Below are 15,322 nucleotides of genomic sequence, written 5' to 3'. Positions count from 1 at the left end.
AGTCCAAAAGCTTGTCATTTACCAAAATTTGTCTGGTTTTTCATTGCATCCTAAAACCTTAAGGTAAAATGAAGATGGAATACCTCAACACTTCTTTTTTCGCCTTCGACCGTGTTAGGAAAATTGACATGGAACGTGTAACAAGTTCTTATCTCTAGAAGAAATTTTGATGCGTCAAACAGCTTTCTTGAAAAAATATTCATAACTTTGATTTAATTATTGGATTTTGTTGAAGTTTTTTTTCAAAAAGTTCTAAGGGACCCTATATTCCCATAAGGAGTAAGAAGGTAGCTTCATCTCTGTTCATGAATATGTCAAATTCAACCTAAAGGATTGGGTTCCCAGTGAGAGAGATAGATGAAGTGAAAATGTATTTGAGTGAGGATGTAGAGAAGAAAAACATTTAGGTGAGGGATGTTAGAGAAGGTGAGAATGGAAAATGGTATTAGGATTAAATAAATAAATGAGTATTTAGATTGGACCGTGCTGGCGAATGGTGATTTCTCTTCTCATGTAAACAGTATTTTCACCTTCCGAATTAGCTTATGTCTAATATAAAAGGAAACCAAAAATTGGTATGAAATTAAATAAAAATAAAAAGGAAGTTGAAATTTTAAAAAAAATTAGTTTGTGACTCAACAATTTCACAAATCTATCACAAAGAAAAGAATTGAAAACAAAGGATTTTGAGAGCATGAATCTATGCATGTAAGAGCATGATAGCATAGCAGGGGTGGAGCAAACCTCGGTCTTGAAATGGCTTCTGTGAAAACTCTTTTCAGGACTTTCCAATGAAATTTCCTTCGGTGTTAATTCTAATGAAGCCAAAATCTGGAGCAATCGAGAGATGAACTTAATTACCAATCCCCAATAAATTGCAGAAGGTGCTTGGCGTTGAGTTCATATTCATTGCTTAAGAATTTTATAAGGAAATGCAGCCAAATTATAGAATCTTGCCGGCCTGGCATTACCTCGAATTTTTTATCGCTGATGAGAAGTGTAACGAAAAACTTCATTTGGTACTTGGAAGAAAAGCAACAAATTTTACATTTTTAGAATGGATTCCAACGTCGAAGATTAGTATATCTTTATGAAAAGTGTGCGCGAAGAACTTCTACCCCAGTAGGATTTTGATGAGCAATAAACTATATTTTTATATCAGACACAAGTGAGTTGCTTGGAGAAATAAACTGGTGGATCATTGAGAAATAAATAAATCAATTTAATTGAAGGGAAGGGACAGATAATCTTAAGTTTAAAAAGATAGATTTATGGCTCTTCCAAGCTGAACCCTTAAAAGCCATTAGCCACTCGACATTTACAAGTCCCCAATTTCAAAAGTGTCGTGGAAAATTAAGATTAAGCCAAATATATGTAACAACCTTCCAGCATTGGCTTTAGTAAGTTGTTCCCCATTTGTGATGATATCCCCACGTTACTGGTAAGGCTGCCGTTCTCTTTGCTATCAAATGTGAACTTCTTGCGCACGTCTCTTGATGCATCCATGCTTCACCAAAAACAGAGAAAAGTGCATGCAAAATGAGCAGTAAACCCTTGTTTCTTACGCTCATCTGGAGCAAAGAATGAGAATGCTGAGTATTGTGTTGAGAGATTTCTCTCGCTGGGCTTTACACAGCAATTTTCTCACTTCCTTTCTGTCATCTGTTTTTCATGCAATTCGATTTCATTATCAGTTCATACTTCGTATACAGGTTGGACAATTACCTTGAACATTAAAAAGCAATGAACAAATCAAAACCTCTCTCCAACCTTCCCCTTGTATAGGGAACCTGCTCTTTGGTATCCAAGAGTAGTTTGGAGGAGATTTTCGGCTATTTTCTTCCCTATTACAGAGAAGTTTTTCCATTACTTCTGCTTCGAGTTACCACTGTCGAAGGGTTTGTGCCATTTTACCATTCATTACACTTGGAAGCTTTGATTCCTAAATCCATTTAGAACTCCAAAATGTTAACTATGATGTTGTATAATAATTTTATATAATACTTAAGGACCGTGTCGTAGATTAATTGGATATATAGGGATGATTAAGATTTCAAGGTTACCACGAATAAAACGGCTGCGCAATGCTTCAAGACCTCCAAGGTTCATACACGCACATCTTCTTCAAGACTCCTGTTTAATGCAGTTTGTAAAAACTATGATTACAAGTTTTTCTAATAATTATTGTCAGCAGAAAAAATGTGAAAGGACAACACGTACACCTAGTTTAGACAAGACTTATTCAATACCTGTGTTTTTTGCTGGCCGAGACACCCCAAAATAAGCAGCCAAAGTTGCCATCTAAACGTAAACAAACAATATCAGGATATCAAAAAACATCATGAAATTTGTAAACACGTCACGAAGCTGCCGCTTGTAAGTGCAGATCAAATGATTTCTCAAATTTACTACAAATGCTCGATATAAATAGAAAAACGGCTCAAATTTGAATGCATACCTTCATTACCACCTCTTCTGCGCAAATCCTTTTCCGTCAGAACTCCTAAAGAATCAAACATTCCAACAGGCATTGGTGCACGTCTCGGCCGACCAATCTCTGCAAATGCCTCCTTAATTCGGACACAGTCAAATCTTTGGATGTTATGTCCAGCCCATATTCTACCGTTCAAAAATGGTAAATATTTTGTCAGCAAACTTCGCTCGAATGCAGGCGCATTTTGCAACAGCTTCACGAGTTGTATCCCGATCACATCGACCAGACTTCAATGCAACAGCCAGACACAAGTCCTTAGGTCTTATGAGTGGTGCTATAAACTATCTAGCTCAACAAGTTTCCGTGGACAAACTATTATTGGCACCAAAACTCCAGTACCCAGAACCGTTGTCCAGCTTTATTGGGCACCGTTGTTTCTAAGTCGAAGAACACAATCTTCTGGTGTGCTTACAGGACTGGAGGCCTCCATTTCTTGTTTATTTGTATTGGTATATCTGTTTTTGTTAATTCCGATTGTCTTCATTGTGTTATAAATAGTGGGTAATAATAACAGAGGGCCCAAAAGGTCCAGGATGAAGGAGAGAATTCTTCACATGTGAGATTGATTGTCTTGTAGTTCACGTCAGGAGCTTAATTAGGCTTTCCATGAAGTCGTCTTTGTTTCTTGATTGGTGTTTTGAGGAAATCATTTCCCTTTGGACAGGTGCATCTTGTTGTAAGGAAGGACAAGAATTGCCTTCTCCGAAACCTTTATACGAGACCAGTGTAAAAAGTTGTGCACTTTTTTTTCACCCACAAGGCCATGCAAATTGAACGTGTGGAAACATTTGAAGCAAATTTCCTGCCAAGAAAAGAATTGATTCCCCGTTCCCTAATGCCATGAATCTTCTCTAACCAGAAGAAGGAAGACAACTAGAGGACGCCAGTCATGTAAATAACATAGATTTTATAGTCCTCGTTCTCTTTGCCTCGATAAAGACAGCAAGCTATACCTTACATATTAATGATGCCAGCTAAGTTGCACCTTTATTCCTCCCTGTCAAATATTGGACCAACCCAACAAGAAGGCTTCCTTTTGAGCCTCAATCCAAGCTTTTCTAGTGTTATTGTCTCTTTGTTTGTTGAGCAATATTCCTGTATACATGTATGACATGTTCTTGCCATTTTCCTACTAACTTAATGAAAGCGAGCTTGCCACAATTGAGAAACAATCTCACTGAATAAATACGAGACAAATATCATCCAGTTACAGATGCAACAATTTATGGTGGAAAGCAAATACTGTACAGAGACACTGGAATTCTTCCACATCTTCCCCTCAACAAGGCTAGTGCAAAACAAATGATCATAGCAAACAAATGACCCTCAATGAAAACGGTATTTTTATTTGTAACAATCAATAATAAAGTGCCCATTTTCTTAATCCCTAAAAGAGTACAACAATTGCAATTCATCTACATTAAACAGGGACGGCAGACTTGAGTGGGGAGAAGCGCTGTCTTAATTCTCTCTACAGCTGCCTGTAGGGTGGTCAGAGAAGCTGCATAGGATATACGTATGCAGCTGTCATCTCCAAATGCAACCCCTGGGACTAATGCAACCTGTAAAATATGCAAGCACAATCAAATTATAAAGATCTTAAGTAGTGCAATAACAGCTGCGTGCCATATTACTTAAACTGTAGCTTCAAGTTTCAACTGCATCATAGTGTTATCTAAAAATATTCAGCTTTCACAACATTGGTGAGACGAGTAGTGAAAAAGTGCCAATCAAAGGTAAACAGGATAATCTTCTTTAACAATGGATACCTGGGCCTGATCAAGCAGGTAACGGCAAAGGGCGTCAGAGTCGTCAATTTTACCCAAACCCTTCAACCTCTGCTCCATAGTACGAGCTGAAATCAATGAAAAGATAAAATGCCCTGCATGTAAAACCAATTAGAATTAGAAGCTGATGGAATCACTAGGAAAATGGGAGGTCTTAAGTGTATATAATAACTGAAAGGCAGTACCAGAGGTTCCGACAACCCAACACCTTCCATTTCTCCAAAGCTTTTAATCAAGAAATCTCTCCGCTCCCTGAATGCTTTCACCATGGTGGACACTGCTTCCCCACCAGCATAGCCAGTCCTAATGCTGCAACTCCTGCCTTTTGCGATATGCTGCTGGCACCTGAGGTAAACTGGAAAAATATAGCACACAGATCAACTGGAGCTTGTACAAAGTCATTGTTTAGATCACAAGCATTACAGGAATAGGCATATCAATGCATTTTGCAAACCAACAAGGCAAGACACGAAAATTCTTAATGAAAAGTAATAATCATCAAGAGTTTCAACTGCAGCCCCATGCAATCGCCAGTATAGCGTCAACATTTTACCAGGCCAAAACTGGGCTATGAAAGCAAGTATGAATTATAGATTGTTATTGACTTACAAGTCTTTCTCATGTCAAGCACTTTTGTGATTAGTGAGGTCATTACATATTGACGAGTGCTTAATCTGTAAGACAGATTGTGAGTAGAGGTCACAGGAGTATTGATTTCTCTCAAATGCTTTTGGAAGATATAAAATGGCATAATAAAAAATACAGACTTGACAATTTGGATTGGTTACCAGGTGCAAGTTTCATTTTGTGTCTTGTAGGCTTTAATCACAAAACAATCAGCGAAAATCTGTCCATCTAAATTAGCCACTCATCTGCTTCTTTAGAACCCTGAACATCACCTTACCCCTTCCAATATTAACAAACTTTCTTTCCTCTGAGTGTCCAAACTATCTGAAATAAGTTCAGATTGGCCACTTCTACCCTTGCAGAAAAATCACTACTATTTGATTGACAATTGAAGCCTATTTGAACCAGCATAGTATTTGGATGGTAAAAAAATCTATGCGATTTTGAGAATCTAACTTCAAAACATGACATGCAAATGGATAAAATACTGGAAAACTGGTTGTAACAATCACAAGTGATGCTTTGGATAAACAAAAACTTCAGCGAATGCATGATGGACTCAATTCATTTAAATTTCTGCAGATTGAAGGCTGCAAAGTGGGTCATAGAATACCTGGCTCTGTATCTTATTACATGCAGCAACAAAGTGCTTTAGGGCCAGCAAGGTACCCAAGTCTCCAACCAGTCATTGCAAAGGCCTGCAAATTTCCCACTTTTTAAATGTTACCTAACTGAATGAGGTAAACTGCTTCAGGTTTTATTTACAATCACAACCACATCAAATTATGCATAGCATATCATATTATTGATGACAAGAACACAAAAGCAGATATTTAGGACCAATAATCAAATGTAAGATTAAGCTACCTTAGAAAATCCATTCACTGTCAAAGTCCTTTCCCACATGCCGGGCAAAGATGCAAAGCTTGTGTGAGTAGCAGGTGCATATATTATGTGTTCATATATCTCATCAGACAAGACCTGAGTGAAATACCAAAGAAGTTTCAGCATTTAAAATATCAGGAAAGTATAGGACTTGCAATTAGGATTCATTAATCATACCAGAAGCCTAGGATGTTTTGCTACAATTTTTGCAATCTCTTCAAGCAATTTCTTAGGATAAACTGATCCTGTTGGGTTAGATGGAGAGCAAAGAATCAGCAGCCTTGACTTTTCATTCAGTTTTGATTCAAGTTGCTTTGGGTCCAAGAGAAAATTCTCAGAGATTGATGTTGGAAGAATCACCGGGGTTGCATCAGCCAGCCTTGCCATTTCTGGATAACTCACCCAAAATGGTGCTGGAATTATAACCTGAGGGTAAGACAGTTTTTATAAATATGAGCTAACTTCAGAAATTAAACAGCTTCAATGGTAATGAGCTCCTACTGTATTCAATTAAGAACAAGACTTTGATTGCCTAAATGAAAATAAATGCAATTTTCACAGAATATGTAAACAAATAAGTGTAACACATGCTCAGTAATCCCATTTTCTTCACACACTTGCCATTAGGCTATTAGGCTGACAATTAAAGACATGGTAAATCATCCTGAAGCCACATACAAGCAATTTCATTTCACACATCAAGATTCTCTCATCTTATTTCTTTCCTTCACCTTCTCTCGTCTTTTTTTTACTATGAATTTACACTGCATAGGCATTTTAGATTTGACTGGATGTTTTTTTAAAAAAAAAAAAATCTTATAAAATTTAGAAAACCATAGATCTATATTCAACAAGTGTTAAGTTGATCCGGGGTTACAGATACAGGTAGCAAATGCTACACACTGCCCAACATTCAATTGTAAAAGGGCAGCATTCCAATACCAATTAGTTAGTAGCAGAAATGCAGAATAACACCACAATGCTGATTATTTTGAAATAAAAAACTTCACCTCATCGCCAGGAGAGCAAACTGCAAGTATCGCTTGATATATACTCTGCTTGGCACCATTACTTACTAAAACTTGGTCAGGTTTATAAGATATACCATTCTCCTCTGCCAAAAACAAATAACAAAATCCATAAAACAAAAAATAAAATGTTAGAAATCCCAACAGACTAGTGCACAAACACAAAACTGCTTAAAATATATATTTACCCTTCAACTTCTGACAAATTGCAACTCGAAGCTCCTGTGTACCAGCATTTGGAGTGTACCTTGTGTGACCTTCACGAATAGCATTTATACCAGCCTAACTTTTGCACAATAATAAAAAAAATGCAATCAGTTTAAGCAACCGGAATACACTTCAAAGCATATCACAGACATGAATCAAGCACCAACGAGGAAAAAGAAAACGAATCACCTCTGCTATTACAGCTGGAGTATCAAAATCAGGCTCTCCAGCAGCCAGGCGAATAACAGGGACTCCAGCTTGTGCAAGCGCAGTCGCCTGGTCAGTTATGGCCACAGTCTTTGAAGGTTTTACAGCAGTCACCCTTGGACTCAAAGAAATATCGACTTGCATCTCCTCAGACCTACTTTCTGCCTTCACCACTACACTTAATCTAGACAACTGTGATTGTCTAGCAGCCTCCAATGGTCTATCAAGATACAAATTACAAGTGATCAGAAAAAAATTGAGATATAACATTACCAACAACAAAAGGCACAAAAAACAGAAAGACCACAATAACTTCCAATAATATTAGTACACTAAACTTCACATAACAAAATTAGCTAGCTCTTAAATTTAATGTATGAACATGGGCACATTTCCTTGTATAAAGAAGCTGGCTTTATTAGTCAATATCAACAACCATCTCCAGTAAACACGAACTAAAAAGCAAAGCAAAACAAACCCATTTTCGCCAAGTTGTAACACACAACTATCAATACAATGATGATTAGTTGCAAAATTGAATGGAGACAGAGGAATTGACTCACTTGAAGTAGCAAACAGTGAGACCCGGAATGGAAAAGAGACAGATCCGGAGGGTTGAGAGTGGGAACCCCGGATTGGTTCCGAGAGGTTTGGTGGTGTCTAAAACCAAGACGGGAAATGCTTGAAGTGAAGCAGCCATGGGTGACGGAAGGTTGGCGTTTTAGTTGGCGGTGGTAGTTGTTGGATTCTGATCTCTTTGGCTTCCGTTTTATAATCTACATGCTTCCTTTTGTTGTTTATTTATTTTAAGGTGGAGGAAGGGTGGGTTGGTAGGAAATGGACAACTGGGGGGTTGTTCGCGACATGAGTGGGGTTCCCATTTGGAAGACAAGTAAAACCATCTGGGCCATTCTTTATTTGTGGTCTTCAACGCAAAAGTGGGTCTACGGTTGTGATTGATCGATGGAGGTTGGCAAAGTTAGAGATGTTCGGTGAAACATGAAAGGATTCGAGAAATTCGAGGGAAAAAGAAAACATGAGAGAAATCTGAGTGGACAGTTGAGTTATATATTTCGAGTGAAGAACAGGCGTGATGGGAATATGATTATGGTTATTTTTTAAATAATTTTTTTTATTAAAATATATGTTAATAATATTTTTTGATTTTTTAAAAATTATTTTTAATATCAACATATTAAAATAATTTAAAAACATTAAAATATATTAATTTGAAGTTAATAAAAAATAAAAAAAATTTAAAATTTTTTAAAAAAGCTTTTTAAGGCAGAAACAAATTATCCAAATCTTCAAATGTAGATTCTTAGTTTATTTTTACATTTCAAAATGATTTCAAAAAACTTTAAAATTTTTATATTTTTTTTATTTTAAATTAATATTTCTTTATATTTTCATGTATTTTAATATACTAATATTAAAAATAAATTTTAAAAATTAAAAAATTACTGTTTTAATATATTTTTAAATAAAAAAATATTTAAAAAACCATCTAAATTCCATGTTTTTTTAATCCCGAAAAGCAATGATGGGGCCAGTGGTGAGCATGCAAAAATACTCTTTTATGAAATTTAGGTTTGGGCCTGCTCTAGCCACCTACCAACTTACTACTTGTAGTTGAGATGGTTGTTGAGGAATATGAATACATCTTTGGTACGCTGCCGTTCTCATGAAGTGCATTACTATTTGCTAGTTACAAATGATGGCAATGTTCATTGGTGAGAAGCTCAATTTCTATAAAAAAAAAAATCATAGAGATTAAATTATCAGTTCGACAGATCGAGATTTCTCCAATGTTAAGGCAAAAGGAAAAGAAGGTCAGAAATTCTAACTTGAGATTGCATCGACAAAAAATTATGTGCGAATTGCCCTTTTGTTTTTTGTTTCTCTCCCAACTAGACAGAAGTTCTTGGAATCGATCCCCTCTTGAGCATAAGCATCGTGCCAAGACACTATGCAGATAAAAATTCCAAAGTCGATACCCACACAATTATGCAATCAAGTCAAAGAGTATCCTCACAAAATTAACACTCAATAATACCCTGCTTCCTTCTTCAAAACAGCTAATATAGAAGCCACACTTAGTAAATTGCTACTGTAAACTATTTGAGGTTTATATTGGTAACACAAGCACAGCCTCACTCTAGCAAAGATGTTCACCTCCATCACAGAATATGTTAGGGGCTTTCTGGATTTTCTTCTGGGCTCATCTGGGATTATACTGCCTTTGATTGTTCCCCTGCCAACAAAACTTCCACCTCCACCTCCACCGTAGCCAAGTAACTTCTAACACACCATACTCCCTACTTTGCAAGCAAGTTAATATCCAATCACAAACAGTTGTACTTGCTTTTCTTTTTTCCAATATGTAAAGAAGATGCACAGGGAAGTGACACTACCTAAAGAGAAAATACAAACACCTCAATGAAACTAATGATTTTCAACCAAAATATAATTTTGGTGCTCTCTTGTTGACTTATTATGTACTGAGGTTCTGCAAATCCCACTGTCTCCTTACAGGAGTATTACTTTGTCAATCATGCATCAGGATGAGGAAGATCAAGATTATACAATCTTAAAGTGGTGTTGCATCTCACATAGAAAAGCATCAAAACCATTGATGTGTAAAACCTCATTCTCATTATTTTTTATTTGTTCTTAGCAAGTACACCAGCCTAAAAATGACTCACCAGCATGGCTCCAACTTCATTCCTCGCAAGCTTGAAGCACTTTGACAGCTTGTCCTCTGAGTTTCCCACTGTGTGGAGTAAAATGCCAGGCATACAAAAGTAGATCATAAGCCAAAGTTCTAAGTTTACACAATATGACAATTCAAGCCGGGTTTATGTTCAATCTGAAAAATATAAAAAGTTGCACTCAAGCATTTGATGTCATATATAAGAACAGGAAGAATAAAAATAGGCAAAATACAACTGTCTCCAAGAAAAAACTTTGTGCTAGTTCTTGGTTTATGGGGTAGAGTTAGCAAAGTATCAGAAGGAAAGGTTCTAGGGGTCTCGTTGATCGGTTGGTTAAAATACTTGTAGTTTGTAAAGGTCAACCAAGACGAGACAAAAAATTACAGAAAAAGAAATATTATTGCTAGCTAAAAACATTTACAAACATTTGCTTGATATACTTCGATTTTTTGTTCTGCCATATAAGCATCTTTGCATATTTATGTCTCGTAATACCAACAATAAGTCTAGATTTTTTTTATACAAGTTGGATTTAGTTTGACATGATGCCTCCAAACAATGTTTGGCGCATAGGTGAGGGCTTGTTTGTTTCTGCATTTCAAAAGAATTTTAAAAAATTTGAATTTTTTTTTTATTAACTTCAAATTAATATGTTTTTTAGTATTTTCAAATCATTTTGATGTGCTGATGTTAAAAATGATTTTTATAAAATAAAAAAAATCATTGACATGTATTTTAGCACGAAAAGTTATTTAAAAAGCAACTGCAACCACACTGTCAAATAAGCTCTAAACAAGACTGAATATAACACTAAACCCTACTTGTATTGGCTTTTGGAACACACATTAAGAAAAAAAATTGTTCCATCCCATACCCAAATTTCTATCCCACCTCCCCTTAAACAATCTTGACACATATTATCAATCACATTTGCTCACCAAACACACCTTAAGAGTGTGTTTGTTTTGATGAACAAATGGACAGAACAAAATTATAAAGGTGAAGGTTGTCCTATATGGAAGTTGAGACAAAAATCTCGGTGTGGAACATGACAAGTTACATTTTCTTTTGACTCATATGCATACCAAACACCAAAACAGCTAGAATTGTCTTGTCTAATTGTTTAGTCTCATCTACCAAATGCTACATTAATGCACTACATTCAACTAAAAACAAATTTTGTTTAATATGCTTTTAACCATCCTCTTTAATGCACTAATCTAAATTATAAACAAGTTTTGTTCATAAGAAATTCTTCATCTGAGTGAGGTCTACTTTGCCTCAAGTAAGAGAAAAAAAAAATACTTTTAGTAGCTTTCTTTGAAATTGACAAATAAAATAGTTCTAAAGTGCAGCTTGGAAATATACAAAGGCGTTAATGACGAGGCATAACCAGAACCCGCGCATGCAAAGCAAAGTCTTGAATACATTTCATGCTAGAAATTAAAAAAATATATATTTTGTTTGTTCTTATGGTTCACTAACTAAAAACTACATGATGCATGACAAATTTTGATTTCCTACTTGCAATAGTTTAATAGTAGGCTTAGATACAAAAGAAAAGAAATTAAAAGGTTTGAAATTTAATAGAGGATGGATGCAAGGCGCTACCCACATCATAGCTGTAGGTTTCTAGGGATTACTCCAAGAAGAAGATCCTAAGATCACAAGATGTTTGTAGGAGTCACACCTAAGATTGTATCACACAATGTTTAAGCATAATTGCTAAATAATTTATTCATGAACTCTGATCCTGAAATAAGGCATTACAAGCATCAATATTTATAGACTCAGCAGTCTCCTAAAGTTTTATGTAGTTGAACTTCTAATTTAACAAAATTTAGAATCTTAAACAAGAAAATACAACGATCTTCATATTTAGAGTAAGAAAACCCTAAACAAGAAAGTTAATGCTTGAAAGACTCATCAAATATATATTGAGACCTATAAACTTCCAGAAAATATGAAAATTATAGAAATACCCCTGTGAAATTGATGTTACAGAATCAAAACTAACTAGGTAATTCAAACAAAAGCACATAAAAGTTTATATTTTTGTTGACAACAAGCTACAACTCCAACCATCTAATCAACTATAATCCTCTGAAATTTCCTTATCACATTTAGACAACAAACATAAACTCAAAACCAGAGCTAAAACATTATGCTCGATACCTTATAACAGAAATTTAAGCTGACGTGGTCCAAAACTGCAACACATTGTAATGAACAGCATAAATACAGGCTCCGATATTTAATCAACTAAAAAGAATGCCTTGATGCTTTCTTCACTTGGTTTAAACAAGAATCTGCCAACTTTATGAGATGAATTACGACAACCAGTTCAAATTAGAAGATAAGATTTGAAGTAATTCAAGTTTTTTTTTCCCCTCTAAACACCACATCACTGACGTTAATTTTAATCAACCATCCAAATGCTTAAAGAGTAGAGACACGTCATCATTTTTATTTTTATTTTTGTAAATTGAACACGCCAGTAAAATGACATCCAGATATGAGAAAGCAAAATGAGCAAGTAAAAGATTCAAATCAACAATATTATTGAATGTACTAGATCCATGTTACATTATAAAAGAGCAAGTCTCTTGAAATAGCTAACATCTCCAACTGAACATGCTCAACAATGCAAGTAAAAATCATACATCCAAATCAACCCAAAACAACTACACAAGTAAAGAAGTTCATGTAAACTACCTCTCAAACCCGGGTACAAGAAGAATCAAAATCATCTGGAGCAACTCGAGCAATCCAATTACTGAGTGTCCGCTTAGTATCCGAATGATTAACATAAGCCAACTCATACATGCTACACAGATTAACAACAAGCGTCTCATTCAATGCAACGGTGGGCACTCTTTCCAGAGAATTCTCCAAAACCTTAATCGAATCCGACAAATCCCTCAAATACATCAAACAGATCGCCTTATTATTAATCGCCACAACATCCATTCGATCCCTCTCAATACATTCATCATATTCCCTCACCGCCGACAAATAATCCTTCCCCACCAAATACACCAATGCCTTATTCCTACTAACCAAATTCCTTAACCCAGACTCATTCTCTTCACTCTCACTAGCCATTTTCTCTACCTTACCAAATGACACATTTGCCCCATCCAAATCCCCAATTTGCATCTGCACATACCCTAATTTCGACAACAAAGCAGGATCTAAATTCCCTCGAGAGATTAAAGCATTAATCAAATCTAAACAAACACTTAACTCCTTATTACTCAAATGCTGATTAATTATATGATTAACAACAAAAACCTCTCTCTTCCTCCAAACTTTGACTGACTCGTCGTTTCCGTTGCGATTCAGTCTTTCACGTACAAAATCAAGTAACAAATAAAACCGATCTAAACCTTCTTGACGGTTGCCTAATTTAATAGGGAGCAGCGCATGCAGCCACCGGAGAGAGAAAGGGACCATCGAACCGAACCGGTTAGGGTAAATTTTAGGGTAAGTTTCGTAGCGGTAATGGTGACTGTTAAAATCGTCGAGGGAATCGAGTTCTGTCTGGGCTTCTTGGAAACGGCGCAGTTTAGTGAAAGAGAGAACGATGTAAGCGAGGTAAGTGAGGTGATCGTGTGGGGTATTTAACAGAGAGAGAGATCGGGCTCGATTGACTTTGTCGAGGATTGATAGCCAGGAGCCGCGGTTGGCTAGGTCTTGGAGAGAGGTCAGTTCGTGGGCTAGGTCGTTGAGGGAGGTGAATTGGTTGGTTAGTGGATCGGTGGAGGGTGGGACTGGTGTGGGTTCGGGTTGTGGTGAGTCGGAGTCCATTGCTGCTGCCTGGTGGTGGATGGATGTTATGGGAAATGGGATTGTTAAGCCACCGGAGATTTGTCGCGGGAGCCTTGGGGTGGTGTCTTTTTTTTTTTTTTTTTTGGACAGGACAGGAAAGGATATCAGGCCTAGAGATCTTTCACACCAAATGGATTCGGGCTAGAAAAATAGATATCAAAAGCCCATTGATATCAATAGTTTCAATTCTCCGTGTTTAGGGGTCCGTGTGGTATGGTTGCAGATTTTTTTATATATATATATATAACAGTAATTTAAGTCACTTATTGTTTATCGTTATTCATTTATCTTTATTCTCTCTTTTTTTAATGTTGTTTTAGGAAGTTCAGAAACAAGAAAACGACAACCATACCAAACCAGTTACAAGTTATTTAATTAAAAAGTTTATTTTCTCATTTTGTTTTGTTTTGTTTTGTGTAATATATTATTTATTTTAATTTTTTATATTTTTTCTAATAAAATTCCAAAAATCCAAAACAATTAGAAATAGAATTTCCGGATTGAATAATTGGTTAATTAATTAGTCCTAACAATCTTAATTATTCTCCTTAATTAAAGTGGTTGATAGTTTATACTTGGTATTTGATTGACCCAGGTGGTTTGTGGCTAGCAGTTGCAAAATATCTATTTTAATGGATGTGAGAACTCTTAGATATTTAAATAAGTATATTTTACAAAGAAGAAGTACAATAATATTCTAGAGAAAAATGCTCTCAAATATATATATGCAATGAAAAATGAAAATTGTGAGCCATTATTTTAAAGGATTCATAGTGTATTTATATTTTTTAAGTCTTGTCAATTTGTGGAGAGGAAGAGCTGAAGTGTAATTCTATTTTTATAATATTTTTAGTTGTATTGTAAGTTGTATTTCACTCATTTTATCTAGTAAAATGATAGAGATATTGTAGGGTATAAGAGATTTTAATACACCTGATAGTGTTAGTGAAGTTTATACTTGTTTAATTAAGTATATTTATTGAGAAATAAATTCTTTAAGATTTTATATACAAATCTATATAATTGATGGCACTAGATTCAGATATTATTTTTGAATTCATGGGTACAATAAATTTGGTCATACTTGGGGCGCGATAATAAAAATTTATTGAGGTATGATAAGTTTATGCAAAACTATTTTTATAAGCTTTTTATAAAAGGACCAAGCATAAGCTAAACTTGACTTGTGAAAGTAAAAATGGGTTGACTTAATTAGGCTAGTGAATTAAAGTTTGTAGGTAAATTCATTTGTAAAATTGTGAACCGTATGAAAGTAAAAAAATAATTTATGTAACGTTTCCATACCTGTATCGTAATTATTCCTTTGTTTTTGAGTATCTCAATTATATTGAGTTTTAGTTTATAAATCCAATAAACTTTTGGAGTTTTTTTTCCTCAACGAAAAAGGAGATTCAAACTTAAGTTCTCTTTAAAAAAGGAATATTAAAGTTAGTTGATGTACAATTTATCCACAAAATTCATTAATTTTGGATAAAGAGTTTTAGGATTGTTGCCATAAATATGTAGCAACTATTAATAAAT

General features: G+C 35.2%; 2 protein-coding genes, 1 long non-coding RNA gene and 1 pseudogene across 9 annotated transcripts; all 4 read right to left on the bottom strand.

Annotated features, from left to right (window-relative positions):
• Positions 1 to 1,359: 1,359 nt before the first annotated feature.
• LOC118058330 (protein NEN4-like) lies at positions 1,360 to 3,619 on the bottom strand (annotated as a pseudogene).
• A 36-nt stretch (positions 3,620 to 3,655) lies between these two features.
• LOC140954212 (uncharacterized) lies at positions 3,656 to 4,375 on the bottom strand. Its single transcript, XR_012171253.1, has 2 exons — positions 4,264 to 4,375; positions 3,656 to 4,056 (listed from the first exon to the last, which is right to left on the bottom strand). It is a non-coding gene; the product is annotated as an uncharacterized lncRNA (long non-coding RNA).
• A 23-nt stretch (positions 4,376 to 4,398) lies between these two features.
• On the bottom strand, positions 4,399 to 7,759 carry LOC118058337 (bifunctional aspartate aminotransferase and glutamate/aspartate-prephenate aminotransferase-like). The gene is given in 11 exon segments (XM_073412250.1): positions 4,399 to 4,434; positions 4,467 to 4,582; positions 4,585 to 4,636; positions 5,522 to 5,560; positions 5,562 to 5,606; positions 5,776 to 5,889; positions 5,971 to 6,219; positions 6,804 to 6,907; positions 7,010 to 7,103; positions 7,218 to 7,455; positions 7,714 to 7,759. Coding segments are annotated over 10 exon segments (1,011 nt in total). The 5' UTR covers positions 7,380 to 7,455; positions 7,714 to 7,759.
• On the bottom strand, positions 7,440 to 13,861 carry LOC118058335 (uncharacterized). 7 transcript variants are annotated; one of them, XR_004689161.2, is made up of 4 exons: positions 12,665 to 13,861; positions 12,125 to 12,159; positions 9,941 to 10,008; positions 9,209 to 9,649 (listed from the first exon to the last, which is right to left on the bottom strand). XR_004689161.2 is itself a non-coding variant. In XM_035071044.2 (3 exons), exon 1 carries the CDS (start codon positions 13,757 to 13,759, stop codon positions 12,668 to 12,670), a length of 1,092 nt encoding a protein of 363 aa, XP_034926935.1. In that variant the 5' UTR covers positions 13,760 to 13,861; the 3' UTR covers positions 9,651 to 10,008; positions 12,125 to 12,159; positions 12,665 to 12,667. The 7 variants fall into 7 exon arrangements, 1 of the variants encoding a protein (XP_034926935.1); XR_004689162.2 differs by having other exon boundaries at positions 9,209 to 9,553; XR_012171252.1 differs by lacking the exons at positions 9,209 to 9,649; positions 12,125 to 12,159 and adding an exon at positions 7,440 to 7,455.
• Positions 13,862 to 15,322: the final 1,461 nt, after the last annotated feature.

This window comes from Populus alba, chromosome 11, assembly GCF_005239225.2.
Source record: "Populus alba chromosome 11, ASM523922v2, whole genome shotgun sequence".
NCBI classification, from domain to species: domain Eukaryota; kingdom Viridiplantae; phylum Streptophyta; class Magnoliopsida; order Malpighiales; family Salicaceae; genus Populus; species Populus alba.
The sequence above is the reverse complement of the archived record's forward strand: the minus strand, read 5'-3'. Positions and strand labels throughout refer to the sequence as shown.